We start from the raw sequence: 13,660 nt of genomic DNA, 5'->3' as shown, positions 1-13,660 counted from the left end.
CATTTAGAAAAAAAAAAAAATTTCAGGACAAATATTGAGTCGTCAATCTCTTTTTCTGAAGCCTCTGTTGTAAATGAATGGAAAGTACTCAGTACAGAGGCTTTCCATTCATTCAGAAACTGGTGATGGTAAACATTGTACTGTCATCCAGTTATGAATGGACAGGAGCCTCTATAGTGAGTGCTACTACCCATTCAGAAATTCATGAATGAACAGGAATATACAGCACTTCCTGTTCATTCATAACTGGGGACACATAGTACAGTGTGTCCCCAGTTGTTTACAACATTGGAGTGATCAGCTGATCACTCCAGTGTTTGTGCTGTACACAGAGGATCGATAAATATCAGATATACGAAATAGACAGGATGACAGCGTTTCCGCTCTCCTCCCCACTAGGTCATCCTGAATACAGCAGCTCCCTCCTCCGCCCACTTCAGCAATTTATTTTTTCCTGGATCTCCGCCGCCCTGAATTTTTGTCAATAGCCGTCATCAGTGGCTTTCTACTGCTGATGACAGCTATTAATTTAAAGGGGACTGTCAGGGGAATCATTATGTTCTGGTAAAACAACCATGAGCTTATAGCAGAAGAGAGAAAGCCACCGACTTAAGGTTTGCTGAGCTGGTCAGCTGGAAGTGGTTGTGTTCCGCCATAAGCCTTATGTCGGTGGCAGGGAAAGGGTTAAACAATAATCTAACTGAATGCACTAAAGGAAACCTCAGTGTTCATACACAAAGAAAGAATACTGTAATCAAAAGCAAAAGATACATATGGAATAACGGTGAGGCTTATGTCCTACCTAAAAATCTCCGCAGTTTCACCATGTCCAATTGGAAGTGATCGATTAGACCATGATGATTCAAGAGATGAAAGGTTAAGGTGACGAGACTGTTTCCTGAAATCAAAAACACATATGGTGATTTATAAGGGGATTAACTCATTATAACTTTACACAAGACCTGCAAAGCTCTAGAAAATAAAGTTGGCACAGTGGATCTCACTGAATCCCACAAACTCAGAGCCATTTTTTAAGTTCTAAAATGCAGAGGCTATTTACCAACAAATGTGCATTCATAAACCAAACAATTCACCAACTAAATAAATTAACAGGTTTTAAAGGGGCTTCCCTGACCTGCTAATCATGTCAACCTGTTATATTCAATTTATTCTGGGTGAGGCTATGATGAATGTTGGTTGGCTGGTTTAAAAAGGAACCTGTGTGGAAAGAAATGCAGCCAACATATTTTTCACAGGTATATGCTCCAGAACGGTCATCCTTCTTCTTTAAAGCTTCACTAACCTGGAACCAGCATAAGTATATCAGATGCAGGGACAACCACATGCTTGTTTAAGGTTATTGATTTACAAGGAAGCAAAGCCAAGATCAGGATGATGACCTTAATTCGCATACCTTTAACAAGTTAAGGCTGCTCCCTGCTACATTGCTATCCAAAAAGATTCCCTTTAAACAGAAAGCAGCCAAATCACACGCTTTCCATGTCCATTTACTCTGCAATGTCGGTATTTATGAAGCAAAGTAATATTTTTGTACGGTACCATAAAATATTTTCTTGAACTCCATGGAGGGACACAGGAATGTAGAGATTCTTAGACATTTTGGTTTTACTGCCATTGTTAGGAGGATTAAACATTGGCAAACAAAAACCATTAAGCCAGCCAACAGAGACTGACCAACTGATAGGTCCCCCAACAACTTGGGAAACTGCTTGTTCTTCAGCACCAAACTCAAGAAATAAGGAACCAGACTTAACCAGACTTAAGAATAAGGAAGTGGATACGTCCATTAGAAGAACCATCCATGATGAATGAAGGGAGAAAATGGATCATTCCTGCGGTGACCGGAATCCGGAAGATAGTTAGTGGGACTTGCTGTTTCGAAGGGCCAGTTTTGTGTGTTGCCCAAATTTCAGATTCCCTGAATGAGGAGGAGAATTGCAAAGTGCAGAGAACAGGATGAGCAGGAGCGCTATGTGAAATAAAGTTCCCCAACAATCTCTTGGTTTAGGAGGAACTTCAAGAGTCTAAAGGAGAAAGCCATGATTCCACAGATTGTTTTCAATCCTCATAGAGGATGGAAAGGTCTTTGCAGCTGTAATAGCTCTAAAAAGTACCCATGCCTGGAACAGGCTGATCCTGCAACTATAGAATAGAATGCATTACATCGGATTATCAAGAACTCCTTGTAAATCTGAGTCATAAGGAACCTACTGAAATACAGGCTCTTTTGGAGAATTCTGTGGGGGATCTGGGATGGAAATAGGAGCCCCAGGCACACATATAAGGTGGTGATCCAGTAACGTCAGCCCAGGACTCTGGTAAGGATGGCATTAAAGCAAGCCAAGAACTTCTGTGAGCAGATTGCTGCATTCATTGTGCACAAAATCCAAATCGGATATTGTTGACATATAGGAGGTCTTGGCCTCACGCTGTGGAGCTATACAATACTCGGATGAGGAAGACTAGCCGCGGACGCAGGTCCTTTCTGGAGATAGAGAAATTGTCCCTAGTAATGATGGAGAATTATGGGCTGAGCTACCAATTGGACTGTCCTCTGTGTGTCAGTAAAAAAAAAAAGATGTTGCACTGCATAACAGACAAAACCCCTAGGCTCAAAGTGAGTCAAAGCTTCATGTACTCAACAGCAAGTAGCTGATGCTGAAGAGGGTTGTAGAAAGCTGGAGGTGAACAAGTCACTGTAGGCGGGCAGTGGAGTAAGACAGTAGAAACTGTTGATTCACATGCTTCCAAATGGTAGCAGCCAGGAAGAGCTGCCAAGTGGGATGACAGGAGAAAGCATGCAGAGGGCATGTGCACAACTCTCCAGCTAGTAGATGGCATCATTGCTCAGTTCCCTCAGCCTTAACAGGTACAGCTATAAGATGATGGTGGAAGAAATGTCTTAGAAAATGGTGCCCAACAGAACCAACTGTGCAAGAAGCTCCCAGGGCTTCAGCCCAGCCAACCTTTCAGCTCTTGATGACTGGGTCACACCAGAGTCTGTGCCACAGTGCTCTGGACCTGGAGAACACTCTGCAGCTAACACAGTTCCCAGAGTTCTTGAAAGCACCACTGTGCAGAACCCAGTGCGCAAAGGACACATTCCAGGTTAGCTTCAACACAACCAGAGGCATTCTCACTGCTCACTGAGTCTTCAGAGACTTGGTGACACCAGAAGCTGTGCCATAAACTCTAAAAACTTTGAGAATGTTCTGTGGCTGACATCTTACACAGAGGTCTGAAAAGGGCCACAATGCAGAGCCCGGTGCCCGAAGAACACATTCCAGGTTAACCCCACAATTTTTCAGTCCAGTGGGGTCAATATACAGCTTCCAAAGCTGTTGCGGAGAATACATTGATCAGTTTAGCTGCTTTGAATAGACTAGCTCAAGCAGCATGTTTTGAAGTATTAATTGCAGTCATCCAAAAAAAAAACCCACTGAGGAAAAGATGTCCCAGGATATTAGCAAAATATCTGAGGGATGCCAGCTGGAGGCAGGGTTATACAGGGCCGGATTAACGTGTTTAGGTTTGCTAGTGCCTAAACCACCTGAAGGTGGCAGTATAATACAAATTTTTAAGAATTAATTAACCATAAAGAAGAATTATTTTGCACAATCCCCAGTTCCACTATAACACTGTGGTGTAGCCAACATGCCAAATTCAATTTAAAGGACAAAATGGCAGTATACTCTGTAAATATTAGAAAATGTCACTCTGATCCCACGGTTTCAGTAAGCTCAGACTCTCTGTCTTTGAGAGCAACAATGCGGATTAGGGGCATTGACTTCAGCGTCTCAGAAAGTGATGAAGCCAGAAAACTAACATTTTAGGAAGAAAGTCAGCAATGGCAGCCTCAGATTTAATTTAATGGAAGGAGTGCATGACACTGGGAAAATTAGGTTGTCTAATTCTCCCCCAGATTCCCTTACTTCCTTTTTGACTGGTATGAAGAAAAAGGAAACACTTTCTCTCCTGAACTAACCATCTACTCACATCTATTTGTTAGGCAGTTCCTGTGTACACACTAAAAAAGAGCAGGCGCTTTAAAGAGATTCTGTCACAAAGCAAACAAGTGAAAACTCAAAAACTAGGCTGAGGCAACATGCAGGTTGGAGTATTTTGATTTGCCACAGTTACCCTTTAAGCACCTTTTTAAAGCTCCCAAGAACAACAGACATCAGAACAGCAAATACAATACCAAATAAGAAACAGGAATATCTTACCATTAGTCAATCTATCAAAAAGAAATATATCGAAATTCCAGTTTCCGACTTTTTCCAGCATACACTGAAGAAAATAAGAGAAAATAAAAAAGTAAGAAAACTCATTGTTCTAGCTCTGTGACATGTAGCTTATGCTTACAGATTACCTTGTTTAAGAAAAAGTGCAGCACTGTGTTATGATTGGTCAGGAAGCTGGGAGGCACATCATGACCCACCTACTTGATTGGCTAGGCAGCCTGGCTTCCCTTGTTGCTAGGCAGCCTGGCTTCCTAACTAATCAGGAAGCCGGGTCATAACCCACCGCCCAAATTCCTGATTAGAAAGGAAGCCGGCTCCATGCTCCCTCTGCACTGTCGGTCAGATGGGGGGAGCATGGAGCGCGCACGCACTAATGGCCAAAAATATTGGCACCCCTGCATTTCTGTCAGATAATGCACCACTTTGCGCAGAAAAATTTTGCAATTACAAATGTTTCGGCATTCTCATGTTTATTTCTTTTGTTTGTGTTGGTATGACACAAAAATGTAGAGGAAAAAAAAAAGAAGACAAATCTGACGTTCCACGCAAATCTCCAAAAACGAACTGGACAAAAATTATTGGCACCCACAATTAATATTTGGTAGCACAACCCTTGGAAAAAATAACTGAAATCAATGGCTTCCTGTAACCATCGATGAGTTTCCTACACCTCTCTACATGCATTTTGGACCACTCTTCTTTCGCCGACTGCTCCAGGTCTCTCAGATTGGAAGGAATCTTTTCCCCGACTGCTGTTTTGAGATCTCTCCCCAGGTGCTCTATGGGATTCAGATCTGGACTCACTGCTTGCAGTCCAAATATAAAAGATGAGGTCACAATGAGTAAATAGATACTCAACATACCCAGATTAAAAATTGTGTGCGCCAATGAAACGGCGGCATACTTCAGTACACCAAAAAGTCCATAGACGACGCTTTAAACGCCCCCACAGGTCATCAATTTAGAGATACTCAAAAAATACTGGCCCTAGAATTATTGCTCTCACTCCGGCGTGCACGGCGATACCCAACATGTGTAGCGCGTTCGTCGTTTTCATACATAGGCGCACCCGACAAGTGTTTGCGTGGCGACGTGCGTGCTCGCGGGACTTTAAAACATTTTTTTTCTTTTTTTTAATGTAATGTTAAATTTTAAAAACTGTTATTTTATTTTTTTTAAACTTTAATTGCTATCACATAGGGGGGCTTACAAGCCCCCCATGTAATAGCAGATGGTGGTGACAGGTACTCTTTAAAAGGTGATGATGGTGGTCTAAAAGACCCCCAGTGTCACCTTTACACTCCAAATAAGCTATTGAAGTGCAGATCGCACTTCAATAGCTTATAGCTGGGCTTCAGGAGCCCAACACTGAGGCCTGGTTCACACCTGGGCGTTTTACAGCGCGTTCCTAGCGTGGCAAACACGCATATTCCGTACGCCTAGGTGTAAACCCAGCCTGACGACTATGGGACAGGAAGTAATGCAATCTGCATCGCTCCCGATTCCATAGAACGAATGGAGGGTCGTCCAACTCCTCCCCAGCTCCCTGCCGACACCAGAGAAGGCGGTCCAGGGCCCGTAGGAGGGGCAACGGAGCCCGGGAAGCATGGCGGGGGTATCGGGCGGGGGACCCCTTCACCGGGCCGTAGACGCATCTGGCGACAGCTGAGTCGCCAGAATCGCTTCTATTGTAAAGCCGACAGTCGGCTTCTGCCACCGGGAGTCTGTTTAAACAGCCCCGATGCTAGCGACGTACACTGTACGTCGTTAGTCGTGAATGAGGTTAAAGGCCTCATTTCTTTTTCTGAAGACAGTAGAATGATGGGCTTTACCAAAAATCTGTAATTTTGATTCGCCTGTCCACAGCATTTTCTCCCAAAAGCATTTTGGCAAACTCTGATCTGGCTTTTATACGATTCTGTATCAGCAGTGGGGTTCTCCTACCATAGCATCCCTTTTCATTCAGATGGCGACGTATAGTGCGAGCTAAATGTAGAAATGTCACCAGAACACCTTTTGGGATAGCAAAATGTTATAAACAAGCGTTTTGGCCCCAGAAGCGCTTCTTTATATGGCAAGGAACTTCAAATAAATGAACATTTTGCTATCCCAAATCCCCCCCCCCCCCCCATTACAAGGGACTTTCGGTAAGGAGTGCAACAAAGAAAAGTATTTGTATAGTGTGAGCTGACTCCGTTGTGCTCTGTGCCTGAAGGTCAGCTTGAATTTGTCTGGAAGTTGATTGAGGGTCTTTATCCACCATTCGAACAATCCTTCGTTGCAATCTTTGATCAATTGTTCTCTTTTGTCCAAGTCCAGGGAGATAAGCTACAGTGCCATGGGCTGTAAAGTTGCGCATAGTGGGCACAGGAACATTAAAATCTCTGGAGATGGACTTGTAACCTTGAGATTGTCCATGCTTTGCCACAAAAACTTGTAATGCAATCATTTCTTGCAATTTGGAGAAGGTGCCAATAATGTTGTCCAGTCCATTTTTGGAGATTTGCGTGGAATGTCAGATTTGGCTTTTTTTATCTCCACTTTTTTGTGTCATACCAATACAAACAGAAGAAATAAACAGGAGAATGTCTAAACATTTGTAATTGCAAAAATTTTCTTCGCAAAGTACACATATATATATACATACATACATACATACATACATACATACATACATATATATATACATACATACATACATACACACATACACACATACACACGTGCCAGGCAACGTTGTGCATCAGAATCAGCCAGCCCATTCATTTTAATGGGCTGTACTACACATGGCAAAGAAGCTCATGCAACAGTTGGAGGTGTGAGCTTTGCATGGTTTTTAATTGCACGTTTTCTCTCGCATTAATGCATGCATGTGTGCACCAAGACAAGTGCCATGCTTGCTGCATTTGGGGAAACAAATAATTGCACCACAAACACAACATATACTTTTCGAACAATGCATGAACTCGCATGCACGTGACTAGTGTGAATGGGGCCAAGATGCTACTGTTGCAATGCCAACAGTTGTGCATTTATAAAAATAGTGCATTTTGGAATGAGGATAAAATATTTTTTTAAAACACACAAACCATACAAACCTTGGCTTGTCCATTGTAATCATCGTCCAATATGTACAGTGAATTCTGTGGAGTGACACCACGGAAGAATCGCGAGGACCTTAGGTACCGCTGAAAACTTAACAACCTCCGTATGTTTCTTGCAGACAGGGAGATTTCAATTTCCGAATGTGCTGTAGATTGAAAACAGGAAAAGGTTAAACAAGCATACATCTTTTGATTAGAAGATTAAAAAACAAAGTTTAAAAAAACCTTCCACTTTCTTGTTAGAAGCCAATAACTTTAAAGTATAGTTCCACTTTTGAAGCCAAAATTGGGATAGCATCTACTATATAATTGTTACATGCTCCACATTGAAGAAATGTAAAAAAAAACCAAAAAAAACAAACAAATTGCTGCCTACCACTTTAATTACTTTTTGCTTGCTTAAAAATCCTACCCAGCTTCCCCCTATGTATTGTTAAGGAGGAGGCTGGAGGGGGAGGCTACTGTTTACTGTAATTAACCCGGTCTGTACTGTGCTGGCAGGTTGTAAACTAGATCTGATCACTGTCTGTCCTAACAAAAGGGTTAAACCCTTGTTTATTAATGAAAGGAAACTCAGTCTGATCCTCAGTCAGACACACTATAGTTCTGCTCTTGAACTGCTCAGAGTAGCCTGGAATCTTTACAAAGGCCTTCACCAAAGAGACCTCTAGATCAGGATCCGCTTCAGGAGGATCCTGATCCGGATCCGCTTCAGCTGCGGCGTCTCAGTATACTGCGAGCTGTAGCTCGCGGTATACTGAGCTTAGGGTGGCGGGAGGACGCTAGTTTGTGTCCTCTCGTTACCCTAAGGAGAACTATGGGGAAAAGCCCTAACCCCACAGTTCTCCTTTAAGTAAATGGTAAGAGGTGATATTATATTTCACAATAGATAGATGTACTGTTTGTTCTAGGCAACTTAAAAATTGTCGCTATCGGTAACAGCACTGGAATCGAGGGAAAGTAGAAAACACAGGCCCCAGATAGGTGAATATAAAAGCGGTTACTTTCTAAGGATCTTCAATTTTGTTTAATTTGGCATGTTGGCTTTAATACATTTCCAAATTATTCTTATAAAAACAGTCTACAGGTGTCTCTCTGTAAAAGGTAGAGGGACTGTCCTGTCACCTGTTTTTGACAGATGACATTCTGCATTGAGCTTCACACCCCAACTGGAGGTCACACCTTCGTTTCTGAAGGTTCCAAGAGCCATTTTTGTTGTTTTTATATGTAATAAATATTCAACTTTTTTTGGGTGCAAGATATGGATGGGAAGAAAAAAAAAAAAACACTGATTCAGTTATAGAATACTACGGATTAATATCATTAAAAAGTGGAGCTTTAGTTCCCGATCAAAAGACTGCGGTAGGAGATTAGAATAAAAATGGCACAATTAAGTGATTGCTACACTGCTACAGACAGGCAGAACAATTACTCATTCTCTTCTAGTGAGCAGACTGTTCTATTGTAACTTTATAGCAAGTCACAAGGCATGAGAAGTGAATTATGTGTGATCTAACATGTGTAAATACATGTTGGTTATGCACATGTACCATATGAATGTGTAATCTCCTCACCCTGCATGATGTCTAAAAAAAGATGGCGCCAGGCTTCTAAAGCAAAAAGCTGATTAATGCATTGCCAGCAGAAGTACTGGGGGAAAAAAAAAATCTGCATCTCAACACGCTGATCGTTATGTTAAAACTCTGAATAGTGGGCCACTTTTATTTTACGGTAATGAACAATATCAAATTATATTTGTGGTGCGTATGACTCATATGTGTCAGGATGCTGTAAAACCTGTAATGGCATTTTTTTATTATTTATTTAAATTTGGTCATATGGTCGCAGATAAAAAAAAACAGGCAAACTTCACATAGAAGCAAAATAAGTCCAACACTGACACCCAGTAGCAGAAAGAAAGTGCATTAATGAGTTTCTCCATTGACTTACAGTGCAAAATACGAAAATCAATGTAAGGGTGAGAGCCTCGTCTTTCAGATTCAAAGCCGGCTCTGCTTCTGACTCTGACATCTCCTAATAAGAAAAAGAAAAACAGAAAATGCAGTCATGATTTCAGTACTACTGGTAGAGTTCTTTGATTTGCAAAACGGGAACAAAACAAAAAAAAAAAAAAGAAGGGAGGATACACAATCATCTTACACATATCCAAAATTATACTTTCAAACATGCAATTGCATGCTCCTATAGTGTGTCAATTACTGCCTGTGCAAACCAAGTCAAAGCATATGTTAAGCATTCAGATGAGCCTGAACTGTATGTTCTTACAGTGTGATGGTAAAAGGCACTTTACTGTGACAATACAAGATCACTGTTCATTCAGTAATATCTGCCTGCAGGGATGCTCACAAACGGAAATCTGCATAGTGTACAAGGCTCAGCACCTAGGAATGGCAGCTTTTAGCAGCTCAGCTTTTTTCCCCACTCAGTAATGCCATATGGACCCACTAGGTGTTACTTACTTGCACTCAGCTGTTTGAATATTACACAAGAGCCTATCAAAATACCAAAACTCAGTATTAACATATTACAGCGTCACATAATGAATTATCCACTGAAGGTCAACATTAGCTTTTTCCGAGAAGCGTAATTAAATAAGTGCACTGATTCATTCTTTAAAAAAAATTAATTAATTAAAACTTGAATTCTGCAAGGGTGGATGTCTACACAACTGCAAGTTTTTCTTCTAACCAAGCAATCTTGCAAAAAACAGATTCAATTAGTCCTGAACTACAAAATAATACATAAAATAAAATCATTTTTAACAACACTTCACTTTTTTATTGGCTGTATAAATGGCTGGGCAACCAACATAGCAAACCGCAATACAGTAACAAAATAACTCAACATTAACAAACTTTTTTTAAAGACCGCTGATATGTATTTTAAAAGACAAACACTTAACCAAGACTTGTCTTTTAAAACATTTTTTTAAAGAATTTGCAGATGGGTAGAGAAGCTTTGTGAATGATACACATAGTACATACTGTACAATGCACTTGGTTACAAAAATCAAATTCACTGTAAAAACTGTGGAAACAAATCTGAAATTTATTTATTTTTTAAGTGGAAAAGCCAAATTTACATGCAGAACTGGGTTACTGGCAACTACAATCTCTAAATGCACACAAGCTGTTAAGATGCCCATACTTAACTAAGGAGTCAAAAATGATCTGTGTATGAAAATAAAAACAATTTGCAATGCTGAAGCTCATTAGATCAGCAATGATTAGATGATAATTGTACCGATGACAGCATAGTACATGACTATGGACAAATTGAAAGCCCAATAATGAGGCCTCATTAAAGTGACACTAAACCAAGGAATTAAATCTTAAAAATACATTCAAGTACCCTTTTAACAAAAATGTATCTTATTTGTGTATCACTCAGCTGTAGATCCTCAAATCATCTCTGAATTGGTGCCGACACTGTCCTTTCTTTAGGAGGGTGGCTACTTTGCTTCCCCATGATCCCTGTGTGTTGTAAAGTAGTCATGGCTCCAAGCTCGCTCCTGTGATGGACTACAGTCTCATGTTTAGTTTACTAATTTGTATTGAGATTGTAGTCCATCACCGGAGGGAGCTTGGAGCGGTGGCTGCTTTTAGCTTTACCCCAAATTTGATGGAGTCGGGCTTTAACTGTTCAGCATTGTTAAACATTCCACTAATAGGATGTCACAAAACTCCAGTCCTGTAATCAATTGCCATCCTGTATGGACTATGGTTATATTAGCCTTGTTCTTACATGGACTACTTCACATTAAAAAAAAAAATTTCTTCAAATGTCTTTTTGGGCAAGGACATGTAGGGATGCGTTTGGTCCTATATCATTTAGACAGCGAAGACTAACTTAACGAACAGAAATACCTTAACCACTTGAAGACCGCGGTGTTTCACCCCCTTCCTGGCCAGGCCATTTTTCAGTGTTCAGCGCTGCGGTACTTTGACTGACGTTTATTCCGTCATGCAACGCTGTACTGAAATGAATTTTATACCATTTTTTGGGGACAGATAGAGCTTTCTTTTGGTGGTATTTAATCACCGCTGGGGTTTTTATTTTTTACTATATAACAAAAAAAAGTACCCTAAATTTTGTAAAAAAAACATGTTTCCCTATAAAATGTTATGAAACATTTATTTTCACCCCAATTTTTTGGTATAATATAAAAGACGGGGTCACATCGGGTAAATAGACACTAAATATGTCAACCTTTAACATTGCGGGCACCCCCGAAATCGCAGAAAACGACCGCAACCAAAATTGGCCATAGGCGACACTTTAAACGTTTTTACCGCTCATCAGTTTAGTGTTATCAGTGATTGATGGCCCTAAAATTATTGGTCTCACTCCGACGTTCGCGGCGATATGTAACATGTGCTGCATAATGGGCGCAATCATCGTTTTCGTACATAGGCGCACCCGACGCATGTTTGCATGTGTATGTGGGGGGGCGGGGAACTTTAAAACATGTGTAATTTTTTTAAATTATTATTTGTGAATATTTTTTTTAGCTTCTTTATTTTTTTTAATGCTGTAATTTTATTTTTTTTTAATCTTTTTTTAGACAACTTTATTGCTATAACATAGGGGATTAAGAAATCCCCTATGTAATAGCCAGTTCACCAAACAGGTCCTCTTTATGGAGACATCAGGGGTCTCCAAGACCTCTGATGTCACCTAGGGACCCCCACAGAAGCTGATGAAGCAGATCTCTGCTTCATCAGCTTCTCTCCGGTGTTCTGCACCGGAGAGTGACACTGAATGCAGGAAGTGATGTAATATACATCACTTCCTGCAGTCGTGGACAGGAAGAGAGATCAAAAGGGAAATCGAGTAATGATCTCCCTTTGATCTGCTGTTAGAGCGTCGCCGTGCCGGTCCCAGCCGCACCGGCCACATCGGATCACGGACCGGCAGCGGCGACGAGGAGACGGCGGGACATAGGTACGGGGGGGGGGGGGGGCCGCACACCCGCAGCTCCTGCAAGCGATCGGGCGTCTCTAGAGACGCCTGATCGCTTGTATGTAAACAGCCATCGCTGGCTGTTTACATGCTCACAGTTTTCCCTCTCGTGTGCGCGCTGAGTGCCGCACACGAGAGGGGGAGGGGCAGGACGTCTTAAGACGCCCTCCCGCTCCTAGCAGACGTCCGGCCGGCCGGCCGTTCACAAACGGCCATGGACGGAAGGTGGTTAATAACAGCTTCCAAAAACACATTTCAACCCTTTCCCTGCCACCGCCGTAAGGCATATGACTGAACAAAACTGTTCCCAGCTGGCCAGGTGAGTATGCCTTACGTCGGTGGCATTTACAGTTCTGCTACAAGCTCATGGTCGCTTTAGCGACCATGAACTTTTATAGTAGAACTGTTCCTCGGACTGTCCCCTTTAAACTAATAGCTGTCATCAGCGGCTCACAAGCCGCTGATGACCGCTATTAACAAATAAAATAAAAATTGCCCCTACGAGCGAGCTCGTATTCATGTAAAACACACGTCGGGTGCACCTATGTACAAAAAGCGCCGAACACATTGGGTTTTGCCGCGCAGGCCAGAGAGAGCAATAATTCTAGGGCCAATATTTACGCACATCTCTAAACTGATGACCTGTAGGGGCTCGTAAATAAAGAATTTTGTCGCCATTTCACAGACGCACACAATTTTTAACCTGGGCATTTTGGGTATCCATGTACTCGTCGTAACCTCATTTTATATTTTACAAAAATATGGGTATTGTGTTTCGGGGCACTAAATTTACCTTAAGTGCATTTCTCCCTAAATGTTTGGGTTTGATAACAAGTTGCACTAATATCGTGCAACATACAAATTTGCAACTGCGGCCATTTAATTCTACAGGGTCTTGGCTTTCAGAAAATATATAATGTTTGGGGGGTTTGAATTGATTTTCAGGCCCAAAAATGTGGATTATAACATGTGCAAAAAGAAAGGCGGCCTTGGCAGCGAAAGGTCCTTAAGGGATTAAGAGTCCCAAACCTTATTTGACATCCTCCCGACTTGTCTCTAGAAACAGGTGCAGTTATCCCTTGCAATCAATAGCATGCCAAAACAGAAGAGGAACCAGGAAGGCAAACTATAAGCAGAATTAAGAAAGCATAGAAAAACTTTTCTTTTAAAAAGTCAGATAAATGAGGCCCAGTGGCACAAGGGGCTTGTGTCATAAAAGCGTACCAGCTAAGAACATTTCTAGTTTTCAGCAAAAATTAACTGGCTTGTAGAATTAGATGGAGGACGGACACACACAAACACACCAAC

General features: G+C 41.5%; 1 protein-coding gene across 2 annotated transcripts in view; it reads right to left on the bottom strand.

Annotated features, from left to right (window-relative positions):
• PDE7A (phosphodiesterase 7A) overlaps positions 1-13,660 on the bottom strand; it is an 85,553-nt gene that overhangs the window by 19,818 nt on the left and 52,075 nt on the right. Inside the window, exons 4-8 of one of the 2 annotated variants that reach the window (XM_018568342.1) lie at positions 9,850-9,882; positions 9,320-9,403; positions 7,364-7,515; positions 4,248-4,311; positions 803-898 (exon numbers count right to left, since the gene is read on the bottom strand). In XM_018568342.1, the coding sequence (XP_018423844.1) occupies positions 803-898; positions 4,248-4,311; positions 7,364-7,515; positions 9,320-9,403; positions 9,850-9,882 (429 nt within the window). The remainder of the gene's footprint in view (positions 1-802; positions 899-4,247; positions 4,312-7,363; positions 7,516-9,319; positions 9,404-9,849; positions 9,883-13,660) is intronic. The other variant, XM_018568343.1, reaches the window with a different exon arrangement.

This window comes from Nanorana parkeri, unplaced genomic scaffold (assembly GCF_000935625.1).
Source record: "Nanorana parkeri isolate BGI_ZX_2015 unplaced genomic scaffold, ASM93562v1 scaffold1173, whole genome shotgun sequence".
NCBI classification, from domain to species: domain Eukaryota; kingdom Metazoa; phylum Chordata; class Amphibia; order Anura; family Dicroglossidae; genus Nanorana; species Nanorana parkeri.
The sequence above is the reverse complement of the archived record's forward strand: the minus strand, read 5'-3'. Positions and strand labels throughout refer to the sequence as shown.